The 16,392-nt window shown below is 42.7% G+C and overlaps 1 protein-coding gene across 1 annotated transcript; it reads right to left on the bottom strand.

The window, feature by feature from the left end:
* Positions 1-2,784: 2,784 nt before the first annotated feature.
* Rnft1 (ring finger protein, transmembrane 1) lies at positions 2,785-14,055 on the bottom strand. The gene is made up of 9 exons (XM_006983192.4): positions 13,916-14,055; positions 11,921-12,374; positions 11,669-11,745; positions 9,801-9,901; positions 8,413-8,566; positions 7,668-7,826; positions 6,306-6,371; positions 4,088-4,189; positions 2,785-3,504 (listed from the first exon to the last, which is right to left on the bottom strand). The coding sequence occupies exons 2-9, from the start codon at positions 12,321-12,323 to the stop codon at positions 3,370-3,372; spliced, it is 1,197 nt and encodes a 398-aa protein (XP_006983254.1). The 5' UTR covers positions 12,324-12,374; positions 13,916-14,055; the 3' UTR covers positions 2,785-3,369.
* Between the last annotated feature and the right edge of the window lie 2,337 nt (positions 14,056-16,392).

Below are 16,392 nucleotides of genomic sequence, written 5' to 3'. Positions count from 1 at the left end.
ACTGAATACTCAGTTTAAAAAAACAGGACGTGGCATTACACGGTGGGGGGATTGCTTTTTCCCGTGCCTTTGTCAATACAGGCAGTAGCTGTGCTGGCATGCTCTCATCGGGAGCACTTGGTCACTCTCCCTGTCACTCCATGTGCTGGTTACCCTGTCTTTAGGATTTACTTTTACTCCTTCTAACTATGGCGTGTGTGCGTGCAAGACTGCAGGGCTAAAGGTGCCGGAGCACTGGAGCTGCAGGCAGTTGTGAGGCTCCCGGTGTGGGCTGGGAGCTGAACTCCGGTCCTCTGGAGGAGGAGTACACATGCTTAACTGTAGCAGGAATCTTAGAGTCTTATTAATAAATCAAACCTGAGCCAGGTATTGGGGTGAAGCTGGAAGATCAGAGAGACAGAACAAGCCACAGCTACCTCACCTGGCCAACTTCTCAGCTGATCCTGTTTCCTCAGACTGGAAGCCTCTGTGTCCTCATATCCGAATGGCCCTCAGCTGAACTGTGCTGCTCAAAACCTAAAAGCTTAACCAGCCAAATGCTTAACCAGCCAAATGCTTAACCAGTCAAATGCTTCTAGTTTCTGGTCCTCACACCTTACATATCTTCCTGCTTTCTGCCTCACTCCTTGGGATTAAAGGCGTGAGTCACCATGCTTGGCTGTATCCTTGAACACATGGATTTCTGCCTCTGGAATGCTAGGATTAAAGGCGTGTGCTACCACTGCCTATCCTCTATGTAAATATTGTGGCTGTTTTGTTCTCTGACCCCAAATAAGTTTATTAGGGTGCACAATATTTCAGGGAACACAATACCACCTGACTTAACTGCTGAGAACCACCCCATTTTAGCCTGTCTTTTGTTTGTGTTTGTTTTTTGAGACATGGTTTCTCTGTGTAGCCCTGGCTGTCATGGAACTCTGTAGACCAGGCTGGCCCTGAACTCACTAAAGGTTTGTGCTACTACCACCTGGCAGTGAATTTGTATCTTAAGAAATAATTTCGAGCCGGGCGGTGGTGGCGGTGCTCGTCTTTAATCCCAGCACTCGGGAGGCAGAGGCAGGCGGATCTCTGTGAGTTCGAGGCCAGCCTGGTCTACCAAGTGAGTTCCAGGAAAAGGCGCAAAGCTACACAGAGAAACCCTGTCTCGAAAAAAAACCAAAAAAAAAAAAAAAAAAAAAAAAAAAAAAAAAAAAAGAAAGAAAGAATTTCAGGCTGGAGAGATGGCTCAGAGGTTAAGAGCACTGCTTGCTCTTCCAAAGGTCCTGAGTTCAATTCCCAGCAAGGACATGGAGGCTCACAACCATCCGTAATGAGATCTGGCACCCTCTTCTGGCCTGCATGGGTACATGCAGGCAGAAGACTGTATACACAATAAATAAATCTTTAAAAAAAAAAAAAAGCCGGGCAGTGGTGGCGCACGCCTTTAATCCCAGCACTTGGGAGGCAGAGACAGGCGAATCTCTGTGAGTTCAAGGCCAGCCTGGTCTACAAAGCGAGTTCCAGCAAAGGCACAAAGCTACACAGAGAAACCCTGTCTTGAAAAAACAAAACAAAAAGAAATAATTTATACTGCTCTACTATCCATAAGTGAAAATCACTGGTACTTTACAATCAATCTATAATACTTTAGCATATATTAACATGTCTTTATTAGGTTGTGCAGTACAGTTTCCAGAGTGTCACGTAAGCACTGAAGAAATGGTGGCTTCATGCATATACACGAGAGGAAGAAACTGGTAGTTTCCGCCGACATAGAAATCCAAGCTGTTGCTCATTCCAAATCCCACCATTTGGAAGGTTGAGGCCAGAGGATTGTGCAAGTTCAAGCCTGTCTGGGTTCCGGGGCATGGTGAACTACAGAGTGAGACCCTGTTGAGGAGGGAAGGAGAGAAGGGTATCCAGTGCCTCTAGGATAGCTACACTTCCAGAAAACTCACAGATTTAAGACCCCTACTTCAAATACTGTGTGTTCAGATGTAACATGAATTTGTATTAGGATCTTGGATAAGTTTCCCATCCATGCTAATTTCTAGTGCTGCAGCTTTGCTTACAGCATCCTGACTTCATGGCCTAGTGCGCCTCCCACAGGCTTACCATGACAGTGAGAACCACTGTACCAGGCCATGCGTACACCTGTCTTAATAATGCAGGTTTGTGTTCTTCCTCTTCTCAACTGCTTCCCACTCTCACTTCCTTGTTACTGAAGACAAGTGGGTCTACCCCTTAACTCAGCAGTAGCAGCCCTTTAGCCCTTTAGATTTCAGATTCTTCAAGGAAACACGAGCAAGAGCAAGTGCCTCGTTCCCTCTTCTACCATGCAGAAGTCAACTGGAGACAACTAGTCATGCTACCCAGTCTTGACAGCTTCCCTTGAGTGCAGGCTCCTGCTTTCCCTTCTCCTCAGTGTAGAATTCAGCCAGCACAGCGTGCACACTGAGCAGCTCTAGCACACCCCTTGAGTGCAGGCTCCTGCTTCCCCTTCTCCTCAGTGTAGAATTCAGCCAGCACAGAGTGCACACTGAGCAGCTCTAGCACACCCCTTGAGTGCAGGCTCCTGCTTTCCCCCCTCCTCAGTGTAGAATTCAGCCAGGACAGAGTGCACACTGAGCAGCTCTAGCACACCCCTTGAGTGCAAGCTTTTCTATCCCAGCTAATGGTGATTGTAAAACTTCCAAGCTACATCTCCAGCCCCTGTGCAAATCATTTGAATAGTTATTTCAAGCTATTACACAAGACCGTGAACAGTGCAGGTGATGGCAAGAAGCACATATGAGGTCCACAAGGTGAATGATCTAAATCATTTATTCTCACTACTAGTCATAGCACATAATACAGTATTAAAATATATCATCCTCAATAAATCTTCACTTAGAAAATGTGATTGTTATAGGTAAAATATAGCATTTAGAACTTTCATTTAAAAATACAATTTTATGAAAAATTTAAGCATTTTTAGAATGGGAATTATAAAAATCTGATGAAGAAAATTGTTTCAGATACTATGTATCTTAAAATATTATGCAAAGTCTTTATTCTGAAAACCATGTCAGGAAACAGTACCTGCACCCCTAGTTTCTAATTGCTGTTTCGGTATTATTGACAAGAAAACCCATTTCCAATTTAACACTGCAATTATCTGTCAAATAAGTGGAATAAATGTTGCATACTTACTAAGTTTAATATATACTTTAAAAATGCAGGGCTCTTGAACTTAATCTTTGAGAAATTGAACTACAAACATGTCTCGTGATACCCTAAAACCATCTGGAAACATTTTTTCTACTCCTGGAAATCAATTATGATGCCTTTATCAATAGTTACCATATTCAGGTAAAATTAGTGTTTTGTTGCCTTAATAGTTTGTACAACTTAGTACATCTGCAGGTGCGATGAAGTGGCTCCATCTTTCCATTTGTTTACACGATCTGAAATCACAGTTCTGCACAGTGGACATGTTTTCTCTCTATTAAACCATAAGGTAATGCACTCTTCACAGAATATATGCTGTAAGGGAATGAAGAACCAGATCTTATATGTAACACTCTAGAGGATCCCATTCTTTAAAGTTGTAAAGGATTTTAGAGAGCATCAGTCCCAGCAGTTTACAAATGAGAAAATGACTTTTAATGGTAGAGCCACTCATTACAAGTTCTGACTCTTCGCCTTAAAGGCAGCAGGGTATGCTGCCTTTTAAGTATGATCACTTACCTGCTTAATGGTAACTTAGTAGTAGTCACTATGAAATATGGCGAGGAGCCCTACATATTTAGTAACAAATGCTGCCACTGATCCAGTTAGAAATAGAACCTGGTATCTAGTTATCCAGTTAGAAATAGAATCTGGTATCTAAGCTGCTAACCAAATTACTCCCCCTCCCCCCTTTTATATGCTCCTCTGCACAAAAATCAAAACATTTGGGGGATGATTTAGACGATCTACCGCATCCTTCCATCCTGAATACATGACCAGTATGTGCCTGGAATGTAACCTTCCACTAAATATTACTTTCATTGCCATATAACAAACATAAACATAATTTTCACAAGTCACGGAAACAGGCTGTATATAGTTTGCTTAGAAATCTTACCTGACAAAGGAGAAGAACTGGCTTCTGAAATTCAGCTTGACATATTGAACAAATACCATCCGCATCTGAACACTGTCTCTTGCTGGCAGGCACTCCATAACTCTATGAAAACAAATTCCATTAGAAGTAGTTCCTGTGGAGAGTTTGGTTTTGAAATACGTAACTGGCCGGGGTATACCTCAGTGGTAACACATGTGCAAGACCCAGGGCTCGATCCCCAGTACTATGCCAATAAAAAATAAGTAAAAAGTTTGTGTTCCACACTGGAGATTGATTTAGTAGGCCCAGACATCAGACATACTAAAGAGAATTTATTCTAAAGTCCTAAAAGTAGTTTGAGTTCTTTAAGATCTTGGCTTTTTTACTAAAGTCAGCAGGGTTTAATCATTAGCCATACATGATAATTAAGAACAGTGAAAGCTCTCTGTAGATATGAAAGGGAAAGGTGGTGAACAACACTGGTGCTGTCATGGATAAAGCAAGATGGGTCTTAGTTATGGTGGGCTAACAAAATCAAACCAAAACTCAAGGATAAAATTTAAAAAGTTTCAAACTGCTAATACAGATTTCAGAATCAGGTCTAGATACTGTTTAGATGGTCTCGATGTCAATTTCCCTTCAATAAAGCCCTAGTTAGAAGAATACCCTGCAGATAGTTATGCTGGGAAGTTTTTAGAGTATCATTTTTGTAGGGTGGAGAGGTGGAGGCAGAGGCAGATGGATCTCTGAGTTTGAGGCTAGCCTGGTCTATACAGCCAGTTCCAGGCACCAACCATTTTTGTGGTTTGGAGAATCCCTTTAAATGAAGACTGACCCTGACATGTATGCATATATGTACTCAGGGTCTCTCAGGGAGACTCAGGAATAAATTGTATCAGTAACTGATTCCCTCTCTCTGTCTCACATTGAAGAAAACAATGAAGGTGTTTAATAGTTTGTCTCTTCTGATAGGTACTGAACCTAGGGCCTCACACATGTGCTAGGCAAACAGGCTATGAGTTACACCCACAGCTCACAGGGCATTTTCTTGAGGTTATTTTTAGCACTAATCTTACTAGATTCAACTAAGTGAAACGGCTGATGCTTACAACCATCAACTGAATTAACTTAAAAGCTAAACTCTGAATTTCATTTTATTTTTTACTTTCTTTTTGTTGTGTGTCAGCAGGGTTTCATTATGTAGCCCTGGCTGTCCTTAAACTCACTATGTAGATCATGCTAGCCTTGAATTCACAGAGATTAGTCTTCCTCTGCCTCTTGAATGCTGGGATTAAAGGCGTGCACCACCACACCCAGCTAGCATTTGCTTAAAGAAAAGGTACCTTGGCCAGTTAGTCTGAACTACTCTGTAGATAATTTTTTCCTTTTACTTGTTTTGTTTCAGATTTTATTATTTATTTTTTAAATTTTTTGTTTTGTTTTTCGAGACAGGGTTTCTCGGTATAGTTTTGGTGGCTGTCCTGGATCTCACTCTGTAGACCAGGCTGGCCTCGAACTCAGAGATCTGCCTGGCTCTGCTGGGATCAAAGGCGTGCGCCACTGCCACCCGGCTCAGACTTTATTGTTAAATTACTCAGGCTGGCCCTTAACTTAATCCTGGGATTAATCCAGGGCTCTTCCCTGCCTATCCATTTTCCTCCTCCTAAAAAATATGAGCTGGAGACACAGCTGTTGGTAGAGTGCTTGCCTAGAAAACTTCATTTTCTAATGCAGAATTGAGTAAGAGGAAATTTCCCTTAGTAAGAAAACTACAGGGACATGATTTTTATTGAGTCATCCTCAAAATAAAACTATACTCAAGTGTTTTCATGAAAGTGGAACAGGGAAAGTGTTAATGAAAATATACAAAGGAAACATCTGTGGATTAAAAAAGGAAAAGGAACAGAAGTCCATAACACGGCTTTTAAAGTATAATTATAAATCCTAAAAGATGTCCAGGGGCTGAATTATTTGCTGTGTGCTTCTAGTACAGGCTATGCTAAGTGTCTACCACTGAGCCTCAGGTCCAGAATAACAAAAGACATTGAAAGGGCAAACAGGCATTCAGATACATAAGCACTGTAGTTAACTGGTGGGCAGTGAAATTTAAGAAACTGCTCATGGAATTAAAATTGCTAAATCGTTACAGCCCCAAGTGCCAAAATATTAGAAAACAATCTCAAAGTAGAAGAGAAACGTCCCCTGAACTTCTTTGATAAAACTGGTAAAAAGTACTTACTGGTCGTGTAAAAAATACTCGCAAAACCTGTCTGAAAGTTCTCAGATGTCCAAATAGGTCCAAAAGCTGAAAGGAGAAGAGACAGTTTATTAACGCCAAACCTATGTGTGCTAAATCTAAAGACCAAAGCTCCCACCTAACCTAATATCCACTGTATGCCACAGCTAGTCCTCCAACTATAAGTCATTTCAAGTTTAATAAATGAGTGCATAGAGCTGAGCCACCTCTTAACCTGGAGCTACAATGTAAGACAAATAAGCCTATGTCAAAGACACTGCAGGAGGCTAGCAGTTAAAGCTAGCTCTTCCAGTCCATCCTCAGCACCCACTTGGCACCCAGAGAGAGGCTCTCAACCATCTGTAACTCCACCCTTTTTAGGCCTCTAAGGGCACTGCATTCATGTGATGCACAAACATAAATACAGGGAAATCACTCATATACAAAATAATAAAGGGGGGCATCAACTTCATTTGATTCAAATACTCTTGGCATTTAGACGTGAAAATTTCACTAGGACGTGATGGCGCACACCTTTAATCCCAGCACTTGGGAGGCAGAAGCAGGAGCATCTTTGAGTTTGAGGCCAGCCTGGTCTACACAATGAGTTCTTGGACAGCCAGGGATACACAGAGAAACCCTGTCTCAGAAAACCAAAAAGTTTCATTGGTCTACATGAGTTCCAGGACAGCCAGAGGTACATAGTGAGATCCCGTCTCAACCTCCCCAATGCACACACACACACAAAGTTTCATAGAACTACACAGAGAAACCCTGTCTTGAAAAATAAAACAAAACAAAACAAAACAAAACAAAAAGATTGATAAAGTACTAAGTTGAGACTTGGCATATGGGGAAGAGAGCAAGCTACTCCACAGGTTTGAGAACTATGTGTATCACAAATGGTACTGTTAGGGATTTGTGTGTTTTCTACTCATCTCCTTAGATACCACATATATATATAAGTCTACTCTGTGACTCAACAAAACAGAGACAGAACTTGGCATGGTGGCAGGTACTTTTAATCTTGGCTGCTCAGGAGGCCAAGGCACCCTGAGCAGCATAACAAGAACCATTGCAGTTAGTTCCCCAGACCACTAGGGTCTTTCTCCTACCCTTTCTGGATCTCTCTCTACTGAGGCAAGGTCTTGGTAGGTTGCCAACACTGGCAAACTCATGATTCTCCTGCCTCAGCCTCCTTTGTAGCTGGGATTACAGGTGTGTGCCAGCTCTATATTTCTGAATAGATAAAGAGTCTGCCATTATTTTCAAGTAGTGATATGAACATAAAATTTAAGGAACTTAGTAGTAATATAAAAATCAGTAATCAGAAGAGTTACACTGCCAGGGCTATAATATACTCACTTTTAGTATGAGGTAGAGTAAAGCCAGCAATATCCCAAGACTCCATCTAGACACATTACCAAATTCCCCATAGCTTATAAGGTACCGAAACCAAACTGGTATGGGGACAAAAATTCGGTAATACTGACATAATTCTTCTAAAAGCATGTACCAGTAACCCTAAAAAAGCAAGAAAAAAGAAATAAATGCAGCTACCCAAGGTATTAAACATAGAGCAGAAATTTAATATGGGAAAGAGAACATCATGAGTATAATACACTAATCACATAAAATTATATTTCAGAGTTATGATTAACACTGACAAACTCAAATTGACTAACACATACCATTGTCACCCACTGAGTGACTGCTTATGTAGTCACTTTATCAGTTGGCAATGACTTGGGCCAAAACAGAATTATAAATTTGTTTTATAATGTGAAGATTGAGTTTTCAATTATCCCAGAAATAAATGTAATCCTGATTCTAGCCAATTAAGTTAGTATTTTCAGTTCAAGTACTTGAGCAAATGGTTGCCAGGCAGAGGTAATGAAGGTACTTAAAATTAGGTTATTTATGTGTTGGAGAGATGGCTCTACAGTTAAGAGCACTTCTTGCTCTTCCAGAGGACCTGAGTTAGGTTTCCAACACCCACATTAGGCACTCAAATGTATTTGATGCCCTCTTCTGGCTTCTAAACTAAGAGACATTTAACTGGCATTAGTAGGTTTTGCTAACATCATTCCAGTAAGCATTAGTTACTTACCTTTGATTTAAAAGGCATGATGAAAGAAGGCACCAATAAAATTAGGCATTTTAAACCCATGAAGAAGAACTTCAGAATGAAGTCTGTAATTCCAACAATCCAAAGAACTTCCCAGAAGCTCAACTGGTCCAGTGTAGGATTTAAGAAAATTAAGCTGCCGAGAGAAAAACAATATACAAATGTAAAGTGGCGGCAAAGGTTTTAAGTTTGCTGCAGTATTTTACAAGTTTCATGAAATAGTTAAGTGCTCTACCACCAAATGATAGCCCTCATCTGTTCGTTCTGGCATCTAACAAAACACTCCTACAGTAGCTCTAAGTCAGGGATGTAGGTCCTCCTTTCATGCCTGGGGCCAGCCCTTTTCTCCATCTAAACTTTCCCTGGTTGGTTTTGTGTCTGTGAGCTCCTTTTGTTTTGTGTGTTCTTACAGACAGGGTAATCACTATGTTACCAGGCCTCATTGGGGTTATAGGCTATGCCCAGCCAGTCTTAGGATTTTGTTTGTTTGTTTGTTTGTTTGTTTGTTTGTTTTTGAAGACAGGGTTTCTCTGTGTAGTTTTGGTGCCTGTTCTGGATCTCACTCTGTACACCAGGCTGGCCTCGAACTCACCGAGATCTGCCTGGCTCTGCCTCTGAGGGCTGGGGTTAAAGGCATGTCATACCGCTGCCCGACATCATGATTTTTTATGTACTAAACATATTCTGGAAACACCAAATTTAAAAGTATGTGTGTGTGTTGTAGCATGGGATGTGTGTGCAGGTGCTTGTGGAGTCAACAGATGGTGTCAGATGGCTCAGAGCCCCTGAGCTGGAGTTTCCTCTGGAAATGCTCTTAACCATGCAGCTGTATTTCCAGCCCCAGAGGTCATTGTTTCACACTCTCTCTGCCTCATTACAGCCCAGATTTGTCCATATCAATTACACTGAACCCAGGCCTTCTAATTATCTGATTAAAGCTGGAAGTTCAGAATATCTGACATGAAAATGCATCTCAACATGTGTTTTAATGACTCATTTTTAGAAACAAAAGGTTGATAACAACACCTAATGGTACTAAATAAACACTGATTAAAACTGTGAATGGCACACACCTGTATGTTCAGCATGCAAGAGGCTGAGGCAGGAGGACTGCAAGTTGGAGGGCACCCTGGACTACACAGTGAGATCTTGTCTCACAAACAGCAAACAAAATCCACCTATCAAAAAGTATTTACTGGGCACATGCTATGTGCCAAGGTACTGGGGAAACAAGTCTGTAAGTTACACCTGTCAGTCATGAACGGAGACAAGTAAAAACTGAACTCTAATAAGCAGCATGTGCAAGTAAGATACGGTCAAGTGCCATGGAATAAATGATAGGCAGCAAATATACTAGGATCTCTAATTACCTGTAATAAAGTGATTGAGAATGAAAGGAGTAATATAAAAGAACAGAAGAACCTGCCAGGAACACCAATAACCAAGCACACTGAATCTTTGATGACCGTTCCTGAAAAAGAGACAAGTTTGTAATTTATTTAAGTGTTGTGTTAGGCCAGAATTACTAGTACTATTAAATATCTTTTCACTTGATCAATTTATTACCTTAGAATGTTTTTTAGATTATTCTTAATACAATACCAACTACCTGCTAGATTGTTCATTATCATAACCACGGTTTTTGTTAATTAGTCCTTAATTAACAAAACTCTAAACAAAACTTAAAAATACAAGCTGGGCAGAGGCAGGCGGATCTCTGTGAGTTTGAGGTCAGCCTGTTCTACACAGAGTTCCAGGACAGCCAGGACTGTGTAGAGAGACCCTGTTTCAAACCACTACCCCCACAAAGCCTCTAAAAACACAAGACCGAGAAGTCAAAGAAGCAAATTTCCACACTGACATAAAGGACCTGCACGAAGCAATCTTCACCTCTTCCACAAAGCAGAAATTTAAAAAAATGCACGTAAGTAAATCAGTTCATAAATATGCAATAATTTTGATCTTTGAAATTCAAGTTTTAATTACTAGTTTAATTCAAAGTTTTACAGTTGACAATCCTAATCCAAAAACTGGACAACTTTTTGAGCACTAACATGATGCTCCATGTGGTAAATTCTTCACCTGACTTTCCTGCCAGTCAAAACACCAGTCCACTGATACGATATAAAACTGCCTCTGAACTGTGTGGATAAGGCAGACATAAGAAAGACACCTCATTATGTATAGGCAAGATTTATAACATTAAAGAAATTAACCTTGTACTAATATATATATATATATATATATATATATATATATATATATATATTTTTTTTTTTTTTTTTTGAGACATGGTCTCTCTGTGTAACCTTGGCTGTCCAGATCTGACTGCTTCTGCCTCCTGAGTACTGGGACTAAAGTCACGTGATACCATGCCTAACCTTGTACTAATATTTTTATCATTTATTTACTTTATTTTCTGAAGACGAGGTCTCACTCTGTAGCACTGGTACTCACTACACATTCCAGATGGACTCTGAATTCAAGGCAATCCTCCTACTCACCTTCCCCAGTGCTGGGATTACATGAACACAACCACCATGCCCAGCATTAACCTGTGCTAGTTTTAAACTATGCACTAAATTTTTGTTACTAGGCTATACTGTAAAGTCCCGGATATGATCCCTTCTTAGAAAGTGCTCATAAGGTAAAATGTAAAATGCTATAGACTCTTGGAATTTTTTCTAATTTATATGACTAAAACTTTTATATTACTAGAAAAATTGGGCTTAATTTTTTTTTTTAATTCATGGTATGGCACGCCTTTAATCCTAGCACTCAGAAGGCAGAGGCACGTGGACTCTGAGTTTGAGGTCAGGACAGCCAGAGCTACATAGTGAGACCCTGTCTCACACAGACAGACACCTAAAACACCCAGTGCCCATGTATTCAATGCTCCATTTTACTTATATTCAATCTTATGGTACATTAACTAAAGTTTTTAATGATATTATACTACTTAGTTTGTTCCAATGAACTCATAAAGTACAAAGGCCCTTGCCAAACTAGATCCAATAGTGTCATCTAAGTCTAACCCTCTTGTCTACGTTGTCTTTATTAGGACCCAAACAACAAAAGTAACTCTTCCAAGTCATTCAGAAAACAAAATTAAGCATGTAGTGGATATCACAACTTATCCTGTTACTTTCTAGTCTTCTTGAGAGTTCTATTTCTCTCAAAGTTATCTCTAACTCTGTAGAGAGAAGCAATTAATAATTTAGTTGCTTTTTATACTTACTCTTAGAAAAACCTGATTTACAATGCTTTTGTTTGCATACATAAACGTTGTTAGCAGCCCAATGCCAAGAGAAATTCCTGTTAGAAAATAAGTTCTAGTTAATTGAAAGAAAAGAAAAAAACAAGATTATATATGCTAATAAAATAAATTAAAACATAAATTTAAAAGCTAGCAACCAAAATACAGGTTAAAATTGTCAGTAAAAAGAGAAACTGAATTCAGCAATTTAGTCAGTGTTTTATCATGTCCTACCTGTTATATGCTGCATCACAAGTTTAACACCCAGAATCAAAATATAAGGAAGACTTTTTTGCAACCACTTGAAGAGATAGCGGAATTCTGAGAAGGAGCCACTTCCATGTTCTCCGGACTCTGTGGCAAAGTCCTCAGGTGGCCTTGCTTCGCTGTGGGAGTGACTGCGGAAACGACCATGTGCACATCCGTGGGCACAGTTACAGACAGCAGACCTTGGATTTCTAGAGCTCGGGTCTTCGGGATATTCTTTAGGTCCGGAGTTTATCTGGATATGTACGTCTCCAGGATGAAAGGAAGACCCTGCTGTGGATCGTGATGAGTGAACACACTGGGAGGCGGAGGCATCTTCATCACTTGCAGTGCCTGGAGGATTGTGCAGTTGGTTACAGCTGGCTTGCATGGTCCTTGAATATTTGTTCTCTAAGATGTCTCTGCTTCAGGACTCTTTCTCCTTAAAAATAAAATCAAAGAGCAAACGCATTCTAAGTTAACAGTTCATCACAAGCAGCGTATTGTTCATTAGGTGTCCTTGATTCACTAAAGGAGTAGTTAGTTGATAGTCACAGATGGACTTCCAGTCTGCCATCATACCACTTCTTCAATCTCTGCTTCAATACTGCCAAGGCTCTGCTGTCCCTACCCCAGTCCCAACGTCAACTTGGCAAACCAGTGAGTTTTTGAACTTATTTAGGGGTTACTTAAAATACAAAGCATATTTAGTGAACTACTTTTGCACTGTAGATGTTTTGTCTTCTCTAATGCCAAAAGACATCAGCCAACAGTCAAAGAATGGGTGCCCAGCAGACACCACTGTGAGTAGCAGTACTCACACTGAACATGTAGGTGTACGTACTCTACGGTAGAGCCCACACTAAGAAGTCGGATAGCTTTGAGTCAAAGCTTGAGTGCTTTAATCCCAGCACTCGGGAGGCAGAGCCACGCGGATCTCTGTGACTTCGAGGCCAGCCTGGGCTACGGAGCGAGATCCAGGACAGGCACCAGAACTACAAAGAGACCCTGTCTCGAAACCCCCCCCCCCCAAAAAAAAAGTTTGCTAAGGGTAGTTGAGGTGGCTCAGTGCGTAAAGGTACCTCTAGCTTAGTCAAGTCTGCTGATCTGAGTTAATTCCCGGATCCCAGATGGTAGAAGGAACGGAAGTGACTCCCACAAGTTGTCCTCTGACACACACACACACACACACACACACACACACACTAAATGTAACACAAAGATTCACTAATGCTTAGAAGGAAAAAAATCAGTGCCTTATGAAGCATCAAAAGATAAAACATTTCATTTGGGTGACCTACACATTTCCTTTTAATGTGAAAAAGCCTTCCCAAACCTAATAAGGTTTTCAGTAATTAATAGTGTTACTCCCCAAAAGAATGTTACTCAAATATCTTTGAAATGGGGTCCTTATGGGGAGTCATCATGTAACTGCTAAGTGATGCTTTAGTCTGAATAAGGAGTTAGCTTCTTGAATAAAAATGCCACCATGGGCGGTGTGCGGCGGGGGGGAAAGGGGTGTCTGAGGGGAGGCTGTGGGCAGGGCAAGATCCCTCCGTGATCCAGTGTTATCTCGGACGAGGGTGCTAGAGTCACACGCCTGCCTGACGAAACGCAGAGCCCACACGGCCGGGCCTCTCGCGTTTCCCCCGCGAGGGTGCAAGCAGCGGCCGGGGCTTGCTCAGGCGCCGTGCAGTTACAGTGTGACGTTTCGGCCAGGCTCCGAAGCCTCGGCGACTCTATCTCCACACTCTCGGAAGAGCGACTTGGGACGGGACAGTTTGTGTCTCTGCTATTAAAACAGCAACAAAAACAACTACCCTCCTGCCCTCCTTCACACATAAACAAGAGAAGGGAAAAGGGAGAAAGAAAAGTAAACGCCAACTCTTCCGGAATCCGCGAAGACCGAGTTTCCCACCCACGTCCGAACCTCGGCTCTTCTTCCCGGAAACCCTCCGCCTCACCGCCCCTCCCAGGCCTGACCTCTCATGACCAGGAGCGGGTGGCCTCGGCAGCCACAATACCAACAGCCCGACACGCCGCCACAAGCCTTTCTCGCCAAGCCTTCAACCTCGGACGCCACCAGCAGCACCGACACTCCGCCTGGCCCCGCGGCGGCGCGCGCGCTCCCCAGACGTCGTCGTGCGCGCCCCGCCTCCGCCAAGCCACGCCCCCGCCGGCTGGAGGAGGGCGCTCTTAGGCCCCGCCCTCTCCGGGCGGAGAAGGGAGCCCTCAGGCCCCGCCCCGCGCGCGCCCGCGGCCCCGCCCTCTCCGGGCGGAGAAGGGAGCCTTTAGGCCCCGCCCTGAGCACCCTGGCCCCGCCCCCACCTGGAGTGGGAGGAGGAAGGGCGGTGCCTCTAAGCACTCTGGCTCCGCCCCGCTGTGATGCCGCTGCTGCTGTTCTGCGAGAGGCCAAGTGGCAGATGTATGCACTAAATTAAGTCTGCATGGCCGTCACGTCTTGCGTGAATTTGTAATCGGTCACACTCCTCGGAGTCCTGCAGGATTTGTGGTTAAGAATGAGTAGGTTCGGGAGCCCGCTTCGGCGGCGGGGCTCTGACCGAGGTTGCAGGGCCCATGCCCGGAGCCGCGGTCAGACGAGAAGGACCGGGCTTCTGGCTGCGTGTTGCAAACCACTCCAGACTCACTGGGCTGGCTGGGCGAGAGGTTGTGAGTGACCTGGATTCAGGTTCCAACCCTGAAGTGGGCAGGGCGCACTAGTTCGTGCCAGAGCCGGATATCAGAAGCGCCGGGGAGTGTGTGAGGCGATGGAAATAGATTTAGAAACCCCTTTGTATTTTTGGTTGTGAGCCTAGCCTTTAACGGCTGAGCCCTCTCTCCCGCCGGTGGTGGCACACGCCTTAAATCCCAGCACTCGAGAGGCAGGGGCAGGTGGATCTCATTGAATTCGAGGCCAGCCTGGTCTACAGCGCGAACTCCAGGACAGGCACCAAAACTACACGGAGAAACCCTGCCTCGGAAAAAAAAAACAACAAAACAAACAAGAGAAGGACGGGGTGGGGTAAAACAGAAAAAGAAACAAAAAGTCCTTCTGGAAAATCTAACACACCAAGTAAATAACAGGATTCCTGAAATGAAGTGTTTCGTGGGAGGTTAGTTGAAGGGACCCGGGTGATATTTGTCTTTTGGCCTGTCACTATCTGACCTCTAGGCTATTTTGCCAAAGTCACTGGTGTGACTGAATCCACTATTTTCAGCCCCAACCATTCACCTCGAGACTGTCCTTAAATTTCTCTCAAATTGAAAAGCACCTAAAAAACCAAAAGAAAACAAAACAAACAAAAACCCCTCAAACCTGTTTTGGATCTGCTTCTCACTGTGATCAGTACATTGGCTTTCTTTCTTTTTCTTTCTGTCTTTCTGTCTGTCTCTCTTTCTTTCTTCCTTCCTTCCTTCCTTCCTTCCTTCCTTCCTTCCTTCCTTCCTTCCTTCCTTCCTTCTTTCTTTCTTTCTTTTCTTTTTCTTTCTTTTTTAAGACATGGTCTTAACATACCCCAGGCTGGCCTAGAACTGACTTTAATGGAAGGTGGGCCTGCTCCTGCCCTCACTTAGTGCTGGGATTACAGGCGTCTGACTTCATGCCTGGCCCGTTTCATTTCTGAACGGAAGGCTTTGGGCTTCAAGCCTTTTCACAAATTACAGTCCTGGGTGAGGAAAATGAATTCTCTGAGACATTTGCATATATTCTACCCTTCCTGCTACATGAATGTCTCATTATTAATTCTTTAATGTTATTTGCACCCATGTGTGATGATGGGTGGTGCTCGCACAGGTGTGGCAGTCAGAGGACAACTTTGTGGGGTTTTTTGTTTTTTCTCTCCTACCTTTATTTGGGTTCCAGGGATCCAACTGGAATTGTCAGGTTTGTGTGAAGCATGGCTCCTACATGATTTTTTTTTTGTTTGTTTGTTTGTATGGTTTGTTTTGTTTTTGTTTTTGTTTTTCGAGACAGGGTTTCTCTGTGTAGCTTTGGAGCCTGTCCTGGAACTCGCTCTGTAGCCCAGGCTGGCCTCGAACTCACAGAGATCCGCCTGTCTCTGCCTCCCAAGTGCTGGGATTAAAGGCGTGCGCCACCACTGCCTAGCCTTACCACTACACTATGGAAACCCACTGTGAATGTTTTTATTTTAAAGTAAAACCAATGTAAGCTAAGCATGGTGGCTCATGATTGTTATCCCAGAATTCTGGAGGGCAAGGCAGGAGGATTGCTGTGAGTTCCAGGCCAGTCTGGGGTACAGAGTGAGACTGTCTCAAATAACATACATACATAAATGCAAATCTAGGAAGCAGGAAAATCATGAAAGTTCACATAATCCAGCCCCAACTACAGTATAACAATTTGTTTTAATATGACATGTTTGTAAATTTAATATACCTAATGTTTAAATTCATATTAACATATAACACATTGAAGGCATATCAGTACATACTGGAAGTTT

The sequence above is a fragment of the Peromyscus maniculatus genome, chromosome 8, assembly GCF_049852395.1.
Source record: "Peromyscus maniculatus bairdii isolate BWxNUB_F1_BW_parent chromosome 8, HU_Pman_BW_mat_3.1, whole genome shotgun sequence".
NCBI classification, from domain to species: domain Eukaryota; kingdom Metazoa; phylum Chordata; class Mammalia; order Rodentia; family Cricetidae; genus Peromyscus; species Peromyscus maniculatus.
The sequence above is the reverse complement of the archived record's forward strand: the minus strand, read 5'-3'. Positions and strand labels throughout refer to the sequence as shown.

Excerpts from the sequence above, each read along its gene's own strand:
- Rnft1 (XM_006983192.4), bottom strand. The coding sequence starts at position 12,323 with ATGCAAGCCAGCTGTAACCAACTGCACAATCCTCCAGGCACTGCAAGT. Across the intron at positions 9,902-11,668 it reads TAAATCAGGTTTTTCTAAGA|GAACGGTCATCAAAGATTCA; the intron begins GTAAGTATAAAA and ends TCTCTTTTTCAG. Across the intron at positions 3,505-4,087 it reads CAGTTCTTCTCCTTTGTCAG|CATATATTCTGTGAAGAGTG; the intron begins GTAAGATTTCTA and ends ATTCCCTTACAG.